Here is an 18,854-nt window from a genome sequence, read left to right on the forward strand (position 1 = left end):
GCTTCGCCACTAAAAAACAAGAAGGAAAAGTTATGCAGCTGGGCGTCGAACCAGTGGCCTAGCGCTTCTCAGCTTTAACGTAGCCAGTTTTAACGTAGCGCGCCTTAATGTGCTGCTTTAAACCCACAAAGCATTGAGCGAGTAACTAGGCGGATTTGTGCGAATTGCAATCAGCAGGCTCCTGAAGCAGGAAAGTTCTCAACGCATTTTGGTGCGCCGGCATATTCTCTCGTGCACCATGGCACGTAGCAGGTGAGCATATATGCACTGATAAAGACTTAGCAATGCTATGAACATGCTAAAGAAATCGGCCCCGTATCTGCATGCTTCACTGCAAATATGGTCGAAAAGCAATAGTCTTGCGTGTGGACAGACTGAAGAAAACGTTCATTTGGTGGTCTGTGCGAAAAAAATCGGTGAATTGTATTCTGGAAGCGCTGCGTTAGAGTCTCGATCCGTACAGCAACGAGACACGTTACACAGAAGTGCCATCTGACACTTATCATCTTCAAAAACGAAGGAAGGTGTGCGCGCTCGCAAAGAAAGATGCGTGCCTGTCTCAGAGGCGATAAGGTGTAGAACGCAAAGCGACCGGCAGGTGCCACCACAGTGTCATATTAGCTAAAGACTTTAGTCTTGGCACAGCGTTGGAAGCACTTGCCTTTTTGTGCACCGCATTGCGTTGTCAGCGCAGCTTGATAAAAGCTACGATTCTTAAAATTACTTGTGTGTGCCTTATCTGGTATAAAGGCACACATACGAAACGTCTAGGTGTTGGTATGATGCCTCAGATATGCGCAACAATTGCTTTTTAACTGACAATTGCACAAGTATGAACGCTGGAACTTGAGCAATATTGCTGGGCGCTGCGGATGGGGTTGGCCGTTTGAGGTATCATTAGCTGCCATTTGAAAGATCGTTACCCCAGACAAAGAGACAAATGTACATACAAGAAGACAGGCAGACCAAAATTTTGGCATTGAAGGTCTCCAAGAAAGACTATCGTCTTTAAAATGAGCAATTACAAGCTTTCGCAGGCTACGACGCGCGCGCTCCAAACGCAGACGCTTTTGACATCTTCAGCACAAAGCGACTACAGCGCCGCAGCTACCGCAACCCGCTCGAGCATTGGCCGAGATGTGGTGCCACAGCTTTATTCATTCCACTGCCCTATTCTAGTGCACTATAATTGTGGACATCCGTCACACCAATTGAAGAAGACCAAACGCAGACGGGAAAACTATGTTACAAAATTTTCTACTCACTTTCCAGTGAAACCATTGCAAGGTTGGACAAGTCGGACTGTACGCTTTTTATTGCGATACAGAACAGATGAGTGATGGAGGGTGTTAGTCATTCCATTTAAGAAAATAGGCATTTATGCAGTTTATGAAGCATTTTGTGATAATCGCCTGCTGAAAGTTCAATTCTTTTCATATGTTTTGTACCGCAGCCGATTTTCAAGACACGGTGGACCTTATGGTGCCTGGTGACACCTTAGGGGGAGCACTCGACTACGACGGAGTACTTGATACAGCGTTGCTTAATGGCGGATTGGCCATACGTGGCATTGACGGCTTGGTCAGAGCCGTGCATGTCATAGGAAACACAAGCGGAAATCAAGGGAGCGGGTCCATGTTAGAGGTGAGCAAAGGGGTGCTCGCATAGCGCGCTGTAGAAGTCATGAACATATTTTGCGGTAACATTAAAGTGCGGAGGAGTTAGCGGAGCGTGACGTAAATACTAATAATCCGATATAGGCGGAGTATTCAGTTTGTTCGGCTTAATGCTGTGACTGTTTTGGCCGTTTTGGCACGCGTTAGGACACAACTTACCTGCGCGCATATTATAGCCGTGTGGTGTTGTACATCACCTGCTGCGTTGCGCCCTTTACGCTGCCGTCTCTTTCCTTGTGTGATGTACATCTCTTGTGTATTCTGCGACTTGCGTGTTCGTCACGAATCTGACAGGCATGAAGCGTAATTATGCATTGTTTCAGCGCGCAAACATGGCAGTTCTTTGTTCACTTCGTCTTGTTTTTTATTTAGCGATTTTCTAAGCTCTCTTGCAGGACTGCCCGAGGAGTAGAGGGTAGATAGTAACAATACCATGCGCCCAAAGTACGCGCACAAATAATTTTGCGAAATTATAGTACAATAAGGCAAATCACCGTATTGATGATCTATGAGAAACTAACAAAGCACTAATATAATAACAATAGTATTATAGCAAATATAACAGTCATTCGTAAACAGTTGAAAAAGGTACACCACATTAATATATTTAAAAAACGCCCGCATCTATAATAAAAGCATGCACAGGAAAAATCAGGCAACAGAATGCACTCTAAATTTTAAGAAATCATTAGTTCTGGTGTGAAGAATTTCTAAAGTAGGCCAGCTTACAATGTCATTGAACAACGACTTCCACTCAGCGGTAGTTATGAAAAAAAAACTTAATATAATACATTTATTAAGGAGAAGCGTTGGCGCAATGTCGAGAAGCCTGACGATGTCGAGAAGTTTGTTCTGCATGATTTCAAAGTATTGGTGATGATTAATTTTGATCTTCAGGTTTATAACTTGGTTGAGGAACTTCAATCGCTCGTATGAGCATCGGAGCTCGAGCGAAAAAAACGTCTGCACGTTTAAACAATTAGAAGTTGAATTACCTCGGTGGTACTTGTGTTAAAAAAAATCTCAAAGGGAGCCTTTGCAATATGTCAAGTTTGGTTTTGTATGATTGAGTATAAGGGTCCTATACTATGTTTCCGTACTCAAAAGTAGAATGGAATATTGTTTTGTATGCTTAACATTCATCAGCAGCAGTAGCATACTTCTGATTTCTCTTCCGAGTCCAGCGTTCTTATAAGATTGAAAAGATACATTATTGCTATGAGCATCCCAGCCTGGGTCGTGCATCATTGTCCAACTGAGATATTGAAGTTTATTTTGATTCATTTTTCACATCATTTTACATTCTTTAGGATATAGTTAAAAACAGAGCACTAAAGGTGGAAGGCAATTTTTTCGCATAGCACAGATGTATAAAATTTTATTTATAAACATTCACGTTAAACACCTGTGTTTACTTTTTGGAGGTTAGCATTCAGTTGAGCTTGGTCTTGTGTTTTTTTTATACAACATGCAGTTATCTGCATACAGCTTGACGAGAACTGTGAAACTGCGTGATAGGTCAAAGAATCATTCGTGCGCTCCGAAGAAATAATTATTCGCCACTGCGCTGAACACCTCAACTTCACATTAGACCCTCAAATAATTGAGCGAGCACATCGACTGGGTCGACACACTCAAGGTCGAAACCGACCAAATGTTCTAAAATTCAATCGATATAAAACAAAGGAAGCGATAATATCCTACGGCCATAAATTAAAGGGCACTTCTTCGGCATTAGCGAAAACTTCTCCCGGCAAGCGCAAAACGTGCGAAAGCAACTCGCTGCTTTTGCTAAAAACAAATCCGTTTCTTACTCGCTCCGTTATAAAACTCTGCACGTGAACTCGAAGCGATATGTCTTTAACGAGTCATCTCAAAGTGTCGAGGAACTAACATAGCTATCACGCCGCACTAAAACGCCCTGCCACGCTGCGCGTGCTGCTCGTGCGCATGCGCCTTTTTCGGTTATCTGCACTAACATACGAAGCATTCTTTCAAAACGAGACGCGATATCAAACCTTGTTTCATCGTCTGGGAGAAACCTGCTCATATTAACAGAAACGTGGCTCAATGCCGATGTTCCCGATGCGGAAATACCAGAAGACCTGCCAAATTTCGAACTAATCCTCCACAATAATCGGTAGAGAAGCAGAGGTGGTGGCGTCTTCATTGCCATTAAGAAAAAAACTTTCATTTTGCACCATTGATATACGTTCGGACCTGAAAATTATATGGATCCTATGTCGTTCCACGCCACAAGTTGCTCTCGTTGGTATGTGCTATCGCCCCCCAAACAGTTTTTCAGATTTTTTCTACGAAATTAAACAACATCTTAAGCCAGCTAGTCAAAAAGTACCCGAACGTGCTCCTTCTACTTTTCGGAAATTTTAATTACCCCAACATTGTTTGGTCAAGTCCTCCACTAAGTACTGGAAGTCTGGAATCTAAAGAATTCGTAAACGACTGCTTAAACTTCAACCTCACTCAAATGGTAACCGAGCCAACGCGTGTCACGCTGGATAGTGCTAACATCCTTGATGTAGTATTGTCTTCAAGCCCTGAAACACTATATTCCCTCACCTACCTTAAGAAAATAAGTGACCACAAAGTAATTCATGCCAATTTTGCTCTAACCCAGCCCATGCGTCAGTCACATAAAAAAATCAGCCGTCTTTATAATAAAAGGAAATACTTAGCGATCAATAATGAATTTGAACAATTTTACGAGGAATACGAAGCAACATTTCAACAGCGCGCCATTCCTGAAAACTGATCTCTTTAAAAAATAGCATATTTAACAGATAAATACATTCCAACATTATCAAGCAACGCTAACCGGCGTAAACCATGGTTCACAAAAAACCTTGAAAAACTTGAAAACAAAAAAGCGATTTTTTCGCCAGGCTAAGCAAAACCCCCAGCACGATTCATGGGAAAAGTACTACGAAGCTGGACGCACATATCTTACCGCTATCCGGCAAAGCAAGTACGCTTTCTTTCACTACGGTCTGGCTAAGATGATCAGTCAAACGCTAAGAAATTTCGGCAACCATCAACCCAAAGTCAGCCCGCACTATATCTTTACCCAACGAACAAGGTGAAATGCTATCACATAAAGACACCGCTAACATGTTTAACACCACGTTTTTTTCTCTTTTCACCAAAGAACCTGGTGAACCATTACCTACGTTTCTTGCACCTTTTGAGGTTACAATGCCTCCTATCACCTTCTCGATAGACGGCATTTCAAACATAATTGCCAACATTAAACTGTCATCATTCGCTGGTTTCAATGAAATCACATCGAAGTTTCTGAAGGACACCAAATTCATTTCCACGGCTTATCTAACGCTTTTGTTTTCCTAGTCACTGTCATCTAAAAGCCTACCAATAGAGTGGAAAATGGCCAAGGTCGTTCCAATGTACAAATCAGGCAGCAAGAGTTCATCCTTAAACTACCACCCCATTTCCATCACATCAGTGCCTTGTAAGATCATGGAGCATGTCATATACACTATTATAATTAGCTTCCTTGATTATAAATTTTTTTCACCATTCTCACCATGGGTTCCGCAAAGAACTATACTGCGAAATACAATTAGCTGCCTTTCTCTATGACCTGCACCTCAATCTAGACGCTAACACTCTGATGCAATTTTTCTTAATTTCGCGAGAGCATTCGACAAAGTTGCTCATCAACGCTTACTACTAAAACTCTCCCGACTGAATCTAAACACCGCAGTTCTAACATAGATTGAGCAGTTCCTCACTAACCGCCTGCAGCCAGTGTGCGTCAATAACAACAACTCTGAGCCTCTTTCAGTAGAATTCGGCGTCCCTCAGGGTTCGGTATTAGGCCCCCTACTATTTCTAATATATATAAATCATCTACTATTGGATGTTACTAGCAAAATCTACCTGTTTGCCGATGATTGCGTTATTTATCGTTCAGTTGTTAACATTACTAACCATTCTGCTCTTCAACAGGACTTGCACAACATTAAAGACTGGTGTCAATGCTGGTTAAGGATTTTAAATACTGGTAAAGTCAAAACAACGTCGTTTTCTCGCAGTACTAACCCGTTAAAATTCAAATATGAAATAGCAAACCAGCAACTAGGGACCGTATGCCAACCTAAATGCTTAGGTGTGACGATATTGAATAATCTCGACTGGTGTGCGCATGTGAACAACGTTATTGCATCATCTAACAAAACATTTTGGTTTTTACGACGCCATTTACAAAGCGCTCCAAGGCATGTCAAGTTACTAGCTTACAAAACACTAATACAGCCCAAACTAGAGTACGCACCAGTCATTTGGGATCTTCGCCAGATATTTCTCACAAACGACTTTGAGGCTTTTCAGAATCGTGCCATTCGTTTCATTCATTCCGCCTTTTCATACGATATCAGCGTAACATCTTTGAAATCGGAATCCGGTTTACAAACACTTTCTAATCGACGCCAAATTGCTAGTTTATCATTATTTCATAAATTCTACCACAACGCGCTAAATTAAGCAACGTATATTTTGCCACCATCACGCATATCCTATCGCATTGGTCACCCCTTAAACGTTGCCCGTCCTCATGTTCGCACAGTCACCTTTGCATCTTTTTTTTTCCTCGAGCAGTGAAGGACTGGAACGACCTTGCACTAGAAATCGCTAACTCAAGCCCTATACTGCCTTAATTGAAGCGATCAAATCACAATATACCATATAATAAAGAGTTCAACCTGCTGTATATATTGTAACCCACCCCTTATTCAGTGCCCCCTGGCGGTGTCTTTAAGCAATAAAAGTGAAAGGGGAAGTGAAATATACCAAACGTAGGTCAAGTATTAAGCAGATGCGGCTGTCTGATGCGTTCGAAGCCAACAAATATTAAAGAGAAAGCTAGTATTAGATCACAACAATAATTAACGTACTTTTTTATTTATTTACACTCATACATACAGCACCCTTCAGGCATTACGGTGGGGGATGTTACATAGAGAATTTGTACATTATGCATTTTAAGAACACTGTTGTCCATATGCTGTTGTCAATGCACATGAATGACATAAAGACCACCTAATCTAGACGAAGAAGAGAAATAGGAACATGAAATTATACTGTAAAGACCTTAAAAATACAAGAACTATGTGATAAGAACTAAACAATAAATAAAAATTGACTGCAGCGAAAGCAAAATGCGTTATCAAAGAGCAGCCGCAAAAGGTTCGTTACCTAAAGTGCTGACCATGTGAGCAGGCAGACTATTTCATTCAGAAACTGTTTTAGGGGAAAAAGTGCGTTTATGAAGATTAGTCCTGCAGCGATGTTCTCTAACCTTGAGCTCAAGATGTGTTCGTCTTGATATATAATGAGGCTATAGAATGTACTGATTACGGTCTATTCCAATGTGGTCATGGTATATATTATGAAGAAGCTTCAAGGGCAAAATTCGCCTACTTTTTTTTTCTGGAGGCTCCAATTTCGATGTTTTCTTTGCAGCAGTAACGCCAAATGTTTTTTTTTTTCGTAGCTACCGATAACGTACCTTGCACCCATGTTTTGAAGTCACTCAAGCTTTTCGCAATCTGTATTTGTGGGAGGGTTCCACACAATGCAACCGTACTCTAAAATTGGTTTGACGTAGATCTTGTAAAGAAGATCATGGCCTTGCTGAGGAAACAACTTTGCGTAACGCCTCAAGAAACCCAGCACCTTACATGTATTTGCTGTAACTAAATCAACGTGTCTGTGCGAACACATGGATGATGTAAGGAACACGCTCAAGTACTTATACTCAGAAACAGTGTTTAACGAAGAACCACAGCGCGTATAAAACGTCGGTGCCATACTTTTTTTTGTGTGTGAAACGCATGTGAATAGCTTTCTGGGCGTTTATTTGCATATGTAATTCACGGCACCACTTTTTCATTTTCGCTAAATCATTTTGTAAAATAACAGCATCATTGATGCTTGCAACTTCCCTATATATTATTAGATCATCAGCAAACAATCTGATGGAGTAAGCGATGTTGTCGAGAAGATCATTTATGAATAATAAAATGATCAAGGAGCCCAAGACTGAGCCCTGAGGGACACCAGATGTTACGCTAGCCATACCCTATTGCGCGTCATTTACCACTTTGTACTGAGAACGCAGGGACAAGTATTCCCGAATCTATGTTATCACTTGTTCATTGATATTGAACCAACGTAGCTTACCTACAAGCAGCGCGTGATCTACGAGGTCGACCGCTTTCTTGAAGTCTACAAATATTGAATCAACACAAAAGCATTCACCAAGTACACTACAAACTTCGTGAACAAATTTTGTTGAGTTATGCAGGAAAGCCCTTGTGCAAGACTATGCTGTCTTGAATTAAGAAGATATTGATTGGATATGCGTGCCATCACATATCTGCACATGACATGCTCTAATATATTTGCGGGCTATACGTGTCAGGGATATCAGTCTGTAGTTGTCGACCGGTTCACGAGAACCTGATTTATGCACAGGCAATACGCACGCCACCTTATAGTCGTGTGGCAGGCTCCTCGTTCTCAATGATTTCTAGTGTCAACATTAAGGAAGGGTGCGATGAATGGTGCAGAAACTTTGAGAAAACTGCCTCTCAATCCATCCGGTCCGCCTGCTTTGCAAGCATCTAAGTTTTTGAGAAGGCATGAATGCTGTTTTTTCGTCTACAGCGACGTCATTCATCTCTGCCATACATCTGTTAGAAGGCGAAGGCAAAACACTGTTTGGCGAAAATACGGAAGCAAAAAAAATGTGTTAAGACGGCTGGCCTTATCTGACCTATTTTATATTTTTTACCGTCATGCTCAAGCGAAGGAATACAAACTACATATTTTTTATTATCTTTGACAAGACTCCAGAGCAAATTTTTCTGTTGTTTCAAATCAAGAAGGCGGATCATTAAAAAATCTTTTTTTTTGGTATGACGAATTTTCGTTTGTCGAGGTTTTGTGATGGTATCAAGTTACTGGCAAGTCTCACAGGTAGCTGCTTTCTGAAATTTTCTATACACCCTGCTCAGTTTACCGGTAAGGCGCCGCAGCTCACCATTAAACAATGGCTTTGATTTACTACGACGTGAAGTCTGCACCCACGATGCCACGTATTTTTTTTTTGTAGGTCAGGCACTTTCGTTTTAAATAGGAGCCATAACTCTTGAATACTGCAAGCACCGGAAAGGGGTTCGAACTCTGGAATGAAAGCTTCCAATGCAAGGCCTATCTGGTTTACGTTCCCCTGGTTGTAATTACACATCTTTCTTGATGCCGCTGTATGAGCCTTTTCGTATGTTTGCTTGATTAAAAGAATAGCTTTATGGTCACTAATGTTAGGTACCACTAAAACCGTTTATACTCAGTTTGCCCGATTAGTTGAAAGTAAGTCTAAGGTATTATTTTGTGTCGTACTTCGCTTCACCATCTGACTTAAAGAAAGCTGTCAAGCATGTTCAACATTTCCTCTGCTCTGGAATATTAGCTCTGGAATATTAAAAATTCCGCATTCGCTGCGAGAAATGCATGCTTTAGCAACGTTGTTTACATGATTATACTTTCGTGTGGTGCCTGTTATATTAGGCAAACTGGAAGATTCCTCAACGACAGATTGTGTGAGAATCTGTGCAATGTTCGCAATGGCAACGATGGTTTTCTGGCCCAACATGCGACTAGATGTGGTTGTGAAGTATAGTTTATTAACACAGCCGTACTTTACATACACAAAGATGAGCGCACAAGGCTTATAAGTGAGGCAGCATACGTAGTGCGTTAACACCTGACTTGCGTCAGGAAACCAACGATAGCTCTGTCGGATAAGGAGCTGGCATTTTTAGACAGTAGCCGAAGCCATGGGAGTAGAGTAATAACTCGAAAGCACAGTAGTCGTTGGTAGGGTGGGGCTGACGTACATAGATCTTTTTCCGGTTCTGTTGTTTTGGTCCATCGTTCGGTCTTATCGCATGTGCCATGATACTGTTTCATCTGGCAGTATATATTTCACTGTTTTCCGAATAAATTTTCAGTTGGTAGTAAACGCTTGTCCCTGTATTTCTGTCCACGTTTGAGAAGTGCGCTCTCATTTAAAAACAGTCATGTATCACCAACTTGCTCCATCAAGCATATTAAGCCTATAATTGCCAATGTATTTGATGGCCTCTGCGAGGTGGATATTGCTTTTTGGAAAATAGCTATTTTAGCATTTATAATAGGTTTAAAATAATTTGTTGGAAAACAATTTTTGAATTTGTATGTATTGTTCATGTTTTTATATTTTACTTGCATGCTATGCACTTGGCGTCATTTCAACGCTACTGCCACGTGTGTGTACAGGTCACCAGGGCCTTTGTCAAGCCGTTTTCGCGGCTTTTGGCCTTAGCGGCCTGCCAGTTTTGTCTGGTAAATAAAAATTTCAATTGAACTAAATTGAAAACCTATGACGCATGGCTCTAGTTGTGCCGAAAAAAGTCCAGAAAATGTGGTAGCATTGCCTTGTGGAGCACGAAACGAGGAAGGTCGAAGAAGACAGCATCTGTCATAGCGAAAGCTAGAGTAACCCGGTTCTGAAGGCGGCGGCGTTAGGGAGCCGGAATGCCATCGGTGACGCTAGTGATCGAGAGATGCTCTCCGGACTTGCAGCACCTTGCGACGGCACTTCTATGGACACCTGCCGCTCTTCGCATTCTTCACAGCAGGAGGAGGAGGAGGAGGAAAGAGTAAGCGGTAGCACAGGGAGGATTCTTCACAGATGCCACTGATCCCGTTAACAGGGAAGCAATCACCCGTCTGATTCCTAGGGCTGGCGTATCAGCCGCCCGAAAAGCGCTACAAAACGCATGCAATTTGATATGGGTCTCTTTAGTGCACCAGCGAACGCCGGCTGTTGTCCAAAGATCGAGTCAGAGCCGAGAGTCGATAACAAAACCAAATATATGGTCACATAAGGCAGATTAAAGAACAAACATGCACTCTGAGAAGTTACCAAGTACAACATAAGACATTCAAAACACTGGACTCCGATACATTCAAAACACTGGACAAAAACAACAAGTGCTACGATGCAATCTCATGCGTTAACTACCCAAGAACACCTAGAGACTGCAATGTTATTCACCCTTATTCAGCTCAATTTTCTGGAGCAAGCTTGAATGCTTCTATCCGGGAAACACTCATGTGGTGTCCAGCGACAGTTGTCATCCCGCTGCGTCTGAGGTTTCCAGTAAACGCTCCTAAAAACTTCCATAACGTCGTCACTGGATTCTTCCAGATCGATTTACTGCACATCAGCAACAAGGCTTCTTCGCCAACATCACTATCGCCGGGTGGTCGAAATTCCCAGACACTTTTACTACGGTGTCTCTCATGTTGAAAGGTGGTTTTGGAACTGTGAATCCTTTCAGCGATGAACATAAACATCGGCCACTCATGCACTGCCCCTGCAAGACAGGCCTCCGCACGTTAGCACAACCACAGCTGGGAAAGGGTCTAGATCTTGCAGTTTTCCGCGCCCCGTGGCGCAACTCGGCAGAGCGTTCTTTCCCTTCAGGATCGTTATCGAATTCACTTGGCGTTTGATCCAAGACTGTTGTCGGTGGGCGGCGGCTGTTTCGAGGGGGAGAGGGGGTGCATGCACGGCGACATTTTAAATGCGAAGCATTTGTTAGCGAACTTCGGTGACTTTGAGCGTATCTATCTATCTATCTATCTATCTATCTATCTATCTATCTATCTATCTATCTATCTATCTATCTATCTATCTATCTATCTATCTGTCTGTCTGTCTGTCTGTCTGTCTGTCTGTCTATCTATCTATCTATCTATCTATCTATCTATCTATCTATCTATCTATCTATCTATCTATCTATCTATCTATCTATCTATCTATCTATCTATCTATCTATCTATCTTGCCGCCTACAACTTCTAGTTCTCCTGGCCATTTCGATAATGGTATCGATACCAAACTTGGCATGGTATAACATGACTGTGTGAATAACATATTTGACTAGTCATAACATGAGAATCATGATGTGTGTGTTATTGATGTCATGAATTACACATAGTCCTGTAGCTATTGCGGTGATTTCGTTCACATGGCATGTTGCAAAGCTGGTATGGTATGGCATGATTGCATGGCGAATACAAGCGACATACGCTAACATGCAAATCATGACATGCGTGTCATTTACAACATGACTGCATGCCACACTCATGATGCGCTCACGGCCGTTTCGCTAGCGTTATATATACCCAATTCGGCATTACAGTACGTGAATGGATGACGAAGATGTGACTAGTGCAAACATGATAATTATGAGATCCCTGTCATGCAACAACATCAGTACACGCCATGCTCATGATGCGCTGGCAGCCATTTATTTCGCTAGCTTTATTTATACCGAATTGGGTATTACGGCACAGGAATGTATGACGGAGGTATGATACTGGTGCAAGCATGATCAACATGAGATGCGTGTCATGTAACAACACGGCTACATGCTACGCTCATGACGCGCTCACGGCGGTTTCGCTAGCTTCACATGTACCGAACTCGGTATTACGCGACGCGAACGGACGGCATAGGTAAATGATACTTCCAAACATGATAATCACGACGTGCGTGTCATGTAAAAACATGACTTCATGCCACATTGATGATGCTCTTGCGGCCGTTTCACTAGCTTCGCATATGCTAAATTTGGTAATACGTGACGCCAATGGATGACGAAGGTATGATACTGGTGCAAGCATGATAATCATGAGATGCGTGTCTTGCAAGAAAATCACTACATGCCAAACTCAAGGCGCAAATACACTTTGACGTGACCAGGCACACTTGCTCGCCGGCGTTCATTTCGTCGTGTCACGCCGGCGCTGCCACGCCAGGCGCCGGTCCTGCCATATACTCGCAGGCGCGCGCCACGCTGCGTTGCTTTGACGCAAGTGCGTTTCAGCGCGACTGGCGTCCATCCGCCATGAAAAGAGGGAGATGCAGTATTGTCTGGGTAACGCATCATTGCGAAATGCAGCATATCGCATTTTGCGCCGCTTGCCATATGGCCGTGCTTACGGACGCTGGTCGCGCCTGGCGTCAGACTATAGAGTGCTCACGTTATGCTAACGTAGGGACGCTGCGCCTAGCGTGTGCGTGCGTAGACCCTACAATGGAGTATGTCGCGACCTTCATAATGCGCTCGAGGCCGTTTTGCTACCTTCACATATTCCAAAGTTGATGTTATGTGACGCCAATGGATGACGAAATATATGACTGGTGCAAACATGATAATCTTGACACGCGTGTCATCAAGAATATGACAACATACCACGCTCATAGCATGCTCGTGGCAGTTTCGCTGGCTCCACATATGCTAAATTTGGTATCACGTGACGTGAATAGATGACGAAGTTAAACGACACATCCAAACAAGATAATCTTGACACGTCAGTAATGTACAACATCATTTATCTCCACCTCTTAACGATGTGCTGATTTTAAAGTGGCATATCAAGATTTCTCATTCGTGCTTCGCATATCATCGATTGCCACTGTACGTGGGATCTGCCAATTTTTATGCTTGTTTTTTCTGTTGTGCGTTTTTCAAGATGAACCGGTGCCTAGATTTCTCGCAGCGGTTAGAAATTGGAGGCGCGCATTCTCTGAGCGCTCCTTCGTCACACTTTAAGGATATTATCCCAAAGTATTCTAGCAAAATAAATGAGTGCGCACTACAAAAGCTCCACATACAGAATCCATAACTCACTCCATCACTCACGGCACGTCACGTTCATATGACAACTCTCAGTACACTTCACATTGCCATTTAGTTTCACGATACATGGTAAATAAACACAGATGCATGATTACAATCCTCCAGCGCACATTACCTACAAAATAATGTGATCGTACAATGCTCGAGCTGCATCTACAACACTTATACAATCTTGTCATCGAAAGAGACACTCGAGCCCAGTCGCCATACATGTGTGGCACATGATAATATAACAAAACATATCAACTCAACTTGGCCAAAGCATTCAAATTCAACCTCGACACTCCTGTGGGCCTCAAATCACGCTCGCACTCATTCTTGCGGCGGTACTCGATGTCTGCTTGTTTCTCCGTTTCTTCCCGCGAGCACTCACAGAGGAAGGTGTCGCGGAAGCATTTGCCGCCGTTAACAGATTCGACACCGGCAAGACGCCTTCGTGAATCACTGGCCATTGCAGGTTCTTCGTCAGCTCATCCACGACGCTGCATAGAGCCTGGCCGACCAACATCACCATTTCCTTTTTGTTGATGGTGGCCATTTCGCTGCAGCCTTGCCTGCGAGACATGGTTTTCGTCTTAAACGATGGCCTCACGATTGCCTTTCTCTGACACCTAGGCTTTAGCTTGAGCTCGGGTGATATATTTTACGGGATTTTTTAGGCTCTATTTTCACTTCGAGGTTTTTGCGTCAACGAGGGCTCCATCTTCAGGTCTTCCACAAAACGTGCGGGATTGTTGGGCCCTCGCACTCTCTCGATGTTTCCCATGAATAGTCCGAAAAGAGGGGGGGGGGGGTTGTCACACACTGAGCAGTAACCTTCCCGCTAATGTAAGGCATGTCAACCTCCACCTCTGGCTGAGTGTGCATCCGAGTCGTACCGTCAATCGGGCAAATTTACCTAATCCTAGCTATTAACTTGATGTCCCGCCCAAAAATTTTCCGCAGAATGACAGTGGTGCTTAAGGTGTCTTTTGACAATGTGATTATCTTTCCCACAATTTTACCAAGCAGTGTTGATATTACTGCAGTTACGCCTGTTGGGCGTGTCGTCATTTCATCACCAAGTATAGAAACTTTCTTCTTACATTGTGTTATTGCTACGTTGACTCGGCTTTAAGGCATAATATCGTTTTCATGCATGTGTACTAAATTGGCACCGCCAGGCTGGTGCTGTGTATGCACAAAAGTAGTGGCTTGTGGAATGCGTTATCTTGTATTCTGCGTTTGTAACTGGTTGTGTCACTGTAGCAAAGGCCGGTTTGAAGGAGGTGGTGGGAGCGTTCCGGCTGTAACTCTCGACATGTCCATATACGGTGGTATGCATCTGCTCGCAGCATTAGAGAGGTGCAATACGGACACGTATCGCCAACTGGTAAATTCGACCTGTTCTTTGATGACATGATTGTGGTTCTGCCAGAAGCACAACTTCCTCTGCCCAAAGAAGGTGAAGTTGAATATATTGACTTCATGGTCTATATCACCAACTGGTTAATTCGACCTGTTTATTGATGGTAAAAGCAGCAGCTTTGCCGCAAACACGAAGCAATGAACGCGATAGCAACAAATTGGAAGGTCACGCGCAGAATTGCAAGCAGATCGAATCGTGCCCAGCGTTTCTCATGCAAAAATGGCGCACGAAACGTACTCACAGGTATAGATGAACGCGAATAAGCGTCTCAGTTGTTACTTCGCTATGTCTGAAAATTGTGCCCTTTTCGCAAAGGAAGGATGTGCAACAATCACAATGACCTTTGTGTGCCCCGTAACTACAACAGAATCGCTTTAGTGCAAGCTTAACGCCAGCCAAAACGTATGATACTCCCCTCCTCTCCTCCCCTCCTCCCCTCCACTCCCCTCCTCTCCTCGCATTCATGCCTCGCATTCGTTCAATTCTGTGGGCCGCAGTCTTTTCTCAGGATTTTTTTTTCTTTTTAGCGTTTTCGTATATATAGATGCGTATGCATATACAGTGCATGACGCCAACACCCACACTGGTGGCGAAATACAGCCGAAAGTGTTTATATAAATGCTATCGCAATAATACCAGCCGGCGTAACGGCCACCCCTGCCCACAGCCTCCTAAGCACAACTTCCTCCACCCTAATAAGGCGAGGTTGAATGGACTTCATGGTATATATTCCCACAAGCTTTGGTTTCTTCCATTGCTACTACTGTGCGGACTGCGGGACACCTCTGTTGAACATGAAACTACCTTGACGTTTCTTTCCCTCTACTCATATCACAAATGTGCTGTTGTGAAGAAAAGAGAAACTAAATCCTACTACCCCCGGTGGAAGTCCCACCTCGACGTGATTGGATATATTAACTTCATGGTCAATATTGCCGCAAGCTTTGGTTACGTCCGTTGCCACTACAGTGCCTACTGCGTTGCTGTGTAGAGAAACTTGTAACATATCGTCATAGATATTTCGAGCATCGAAATATAGAGCATTGTTAGCCTTGTGGTAAGCTTGTATTGTTTACATGCGACGCGAAGCAGAGAATCGAAAACGTGCCGGGGCCGATAAGTGCTACGCACGTAAATGTGCACCCTGCCGAGCGCTTTTCTGCATATGTGGAAACGGTTGATCTTACTCTCTTCGCGGTAACACTGAACGAACCCACTGAAGCACGCGGCTGTCCAGTTGCGTGCACTTCTTTTGTTGGTCGCTACGCTGCTGGTGAGGATCAGGTAACGTCAGGTCTGCTGAAGTCACGTGAGCCGAAGGCTTAAAGTTAGGAGGGCAGACGAGTTAAGAAGTTTGCGTGTATAACATAGCAGCAGCAGCAGAGGGCATAGTGAGGCTGATTATGATTATGGTGATCAAAGTGGCCTTGCGTTCCTTGTTGTGACTTTTCTGTTAGTTTACGACGACAGCGTTTCATGAAAGGTTCCACTAAGACTTCACTGACGTTATTCTCGTACTGTTGCGACACCGGTTAAACGCACATGAGTACATGCAGTAATGTCGCAATGGTTAGAGTATTAGCCTTACGTGCAAAATGTATGTGGTTTGAATCCCGGTGCCAGGAAATTCCACACCGGATTATAAAAAAATGGGAGTGGCTTAGCTCAGCTATGCCAGGATATACGTAGCGTTAGCAAAGTTGAGCTGATTATTCTTAGCTTTCCAGATATCATGCTTACAGCTGTTCCAATGACACACACATGATATACGTATTATGTGGCACATGTATATTTATTTTGCCGGGCAACTACTTCGGGATCCGATGAGTTAAGCTTCTCCGCTCTACTGCACTGTTGAGCAGCATTTGCACTCTCCTTCTCCATGGCTGTACCACAGTGGCAAGCGCCAGTCAGATGCGCTATCAAGCGGCTTTAGCGCAGTGTCAGATGGCGACTGCACAGGAAAGGCGCGCGCGTCGGCGTCCATATGTGTACCAAGGCTACGTCAGCACTCCTCTGGAAAGCGCACACCGGCGGCGGTGAGTCGTGCGCGGCCGCGGCCGAGTGCGAGGGAGATGCCGGCTCCGGTGCGTTACACCACTGATCGTCTGCGCAGCGCATCGAACTGCGCGCACACCGGTGGAGAGCCGTGCACGGCGGTGGCGGTGAGTCGCGCGCGGCCGCGGCCGAGTGCGAGGGAGGTGCCGGCTCCGGTGCGTTACACCACTGATCGTCTGCGCAGCGCATCGAACTGCGCGCACACCGGTGGAGAGCCGCGCACGGCGGTGGCGGTGAGTCGCGCGCGGCCGCGGCCGAGTGCGAGGGAGGTGCCGGCTCCGGTGCGTTACACGACTGATCGTCTGCGCAGCGCATCGAACTGCGCGCACACCGGTGGAGAGCCGCGCACGGCGGCGGCGGAGTATCATTGCGCATGCGCAGACCAGTGCCACATGAAATTGGCTCAGCGGCCAGTGTAGCTAACGCTACAAAATGATCCGCAAGATCAAGGAATTGCGTCAAAAGGCCTGCGGTGTGGCCTCAGCGATTACGACCGTCGGTAACACACCCCTTCTCCAAAGAAGAAGTGGTCACTCTGGTGTAGTGTTTGGCCACTACCTCCCACATGGATACGCCAATTATCCCTCGGCCTTCAGTCCCTAGTGGCTGGAAGCAACTACCCGTGGTGGCGGTCCGATCAGCACGCAGCAGTAGGTGCTAAGAGTCTCTGGGTCTGGATAGGGCGCCTTTGGAACGTGAAAGTTTCAACGCCTAATGCTGGAACCTTATTTAGGAAGGCAAGTATCGCTGTGCTGTTTGAGGAGCTAGAGAGTGTTGAATGAGATGTAAGAAGGCTGAGTGATGTTAGGAGGACAGATGAGGCACTATACAGTGCTACAAAATGGGCAAGTCATTTGCTATTGTGGCTTGATAGACAAAAAAGAACTCAGGTTGGTTACTTATCCACGGAAATATATAAAGTGCGTAACATAGAGAAATACTACATCAATAATGAAAGGGTGGTAGGTATAATAATCGAACGCAATAAGCGATGCAACATGAAGGTTGTAGAGACCTACGCGCCCACATCCAGCCATGATGACGCATTATTTTATGGTGACATGAAATCGGCTATGAATAAGGTAAAAACACAGTAAAATATACTTATGGGCGACTTCAATGACAAGGTAGGGAAGAAGCAGGCTGGAGACCAAAACTAGGGGTTTATGGCATCGGTACTAGAAATGCTCGAGGGGAGTTACTAGTTAAATTTGCAAAACTCAATGGTTTGGTGATCTTGAATACCTTCTATCGAAAATGAATGAACGGTAAGTAGACATGGAGGTGCCCTGATGGTGAATGTAAGAACGAAATAGATACTGAGTGCACACCTAGGCATCGTGCAGGATGTGGAAGTGATTGGCAAGGTACGATGCAGTTACCATAAAATGTCAAAGTCTCAATTTGCCTTGACTTGACGAAAGAACGACAGACTCTGATGGGCAAGAAGCCAATCATTAAGCTACTATTGAGAGCGAAAGTACAAGAGTTCAGAGCCTGGCTTCAGGACAGGTACTCTGCCCTTATCGAGGAAACCAGCCTTAGCGTTTACTCAATGAATGATAAGCTCACGAATATCATTACGCAGTGTGGACTAGAAGTTGGAGGAACGGTAGTTATAAAGGACACTAACAAGACGAAGACATTTATCAATTAACGTCAAAACATTAAAGCCATGAACGAACAGGCAAAATAGAACTAGCAGGATTTTCGAAGTTGATTATTTAGCGAAGGGTATGCGATGTAAAAAGATACAGCATGAAAAGAATTGAACACGCTCCAAAAAACGGAGGAAGTGTGAAAGCGGCGAGTAAAAATTTTGGGACAGGCGAAAACGAAAAGGATGCACCAAGGGACAAAGAATGCAAACTAATCGCCAATATGGATAGCGTAGTTGAAGTAGAAGAGAAGTTTTACA

General features: G+C 44.1%; 1 protein-coding gene across 1 annotated transcript in view; it reads left to right on the top strand.

Moving 5' to 3' along the window:
• LOC119173357 (uncharacterized) overlaps positions 1 to 18,854 on the top strand; it is a 420,783-nt gene that overhangs the window by 226,845 nt on the left and 175,084 nt on the right. Inside the window, exon 7 of the mRNA XM_037424210.2 lies at positions 1,454 to 1,644. Within this exon, the coding sequence (XP_037280107.2) occupies positions 1,454 to 1,644 (191 nt within the window). The remainder of the gene's footprint in view (positions 1 to 1,453; positions 1,645 to 18,854) is intronic.

This window comes from Rhipicephalus microplus, chromosome 5 (assembly GCF_043290135.1).
Source record: "Rhipicephalus microplus isolate Deutch F79 chromosome 5, USDA_Rmic, whole genome shotgun sequence".
NCBI classification, from domain to species: Eukaryota; Metazoa; Arthropoda; class Arachnida; order Ixodida; family Ixodidae; genus Rhipicephalus; species Rhipicephalus microplus.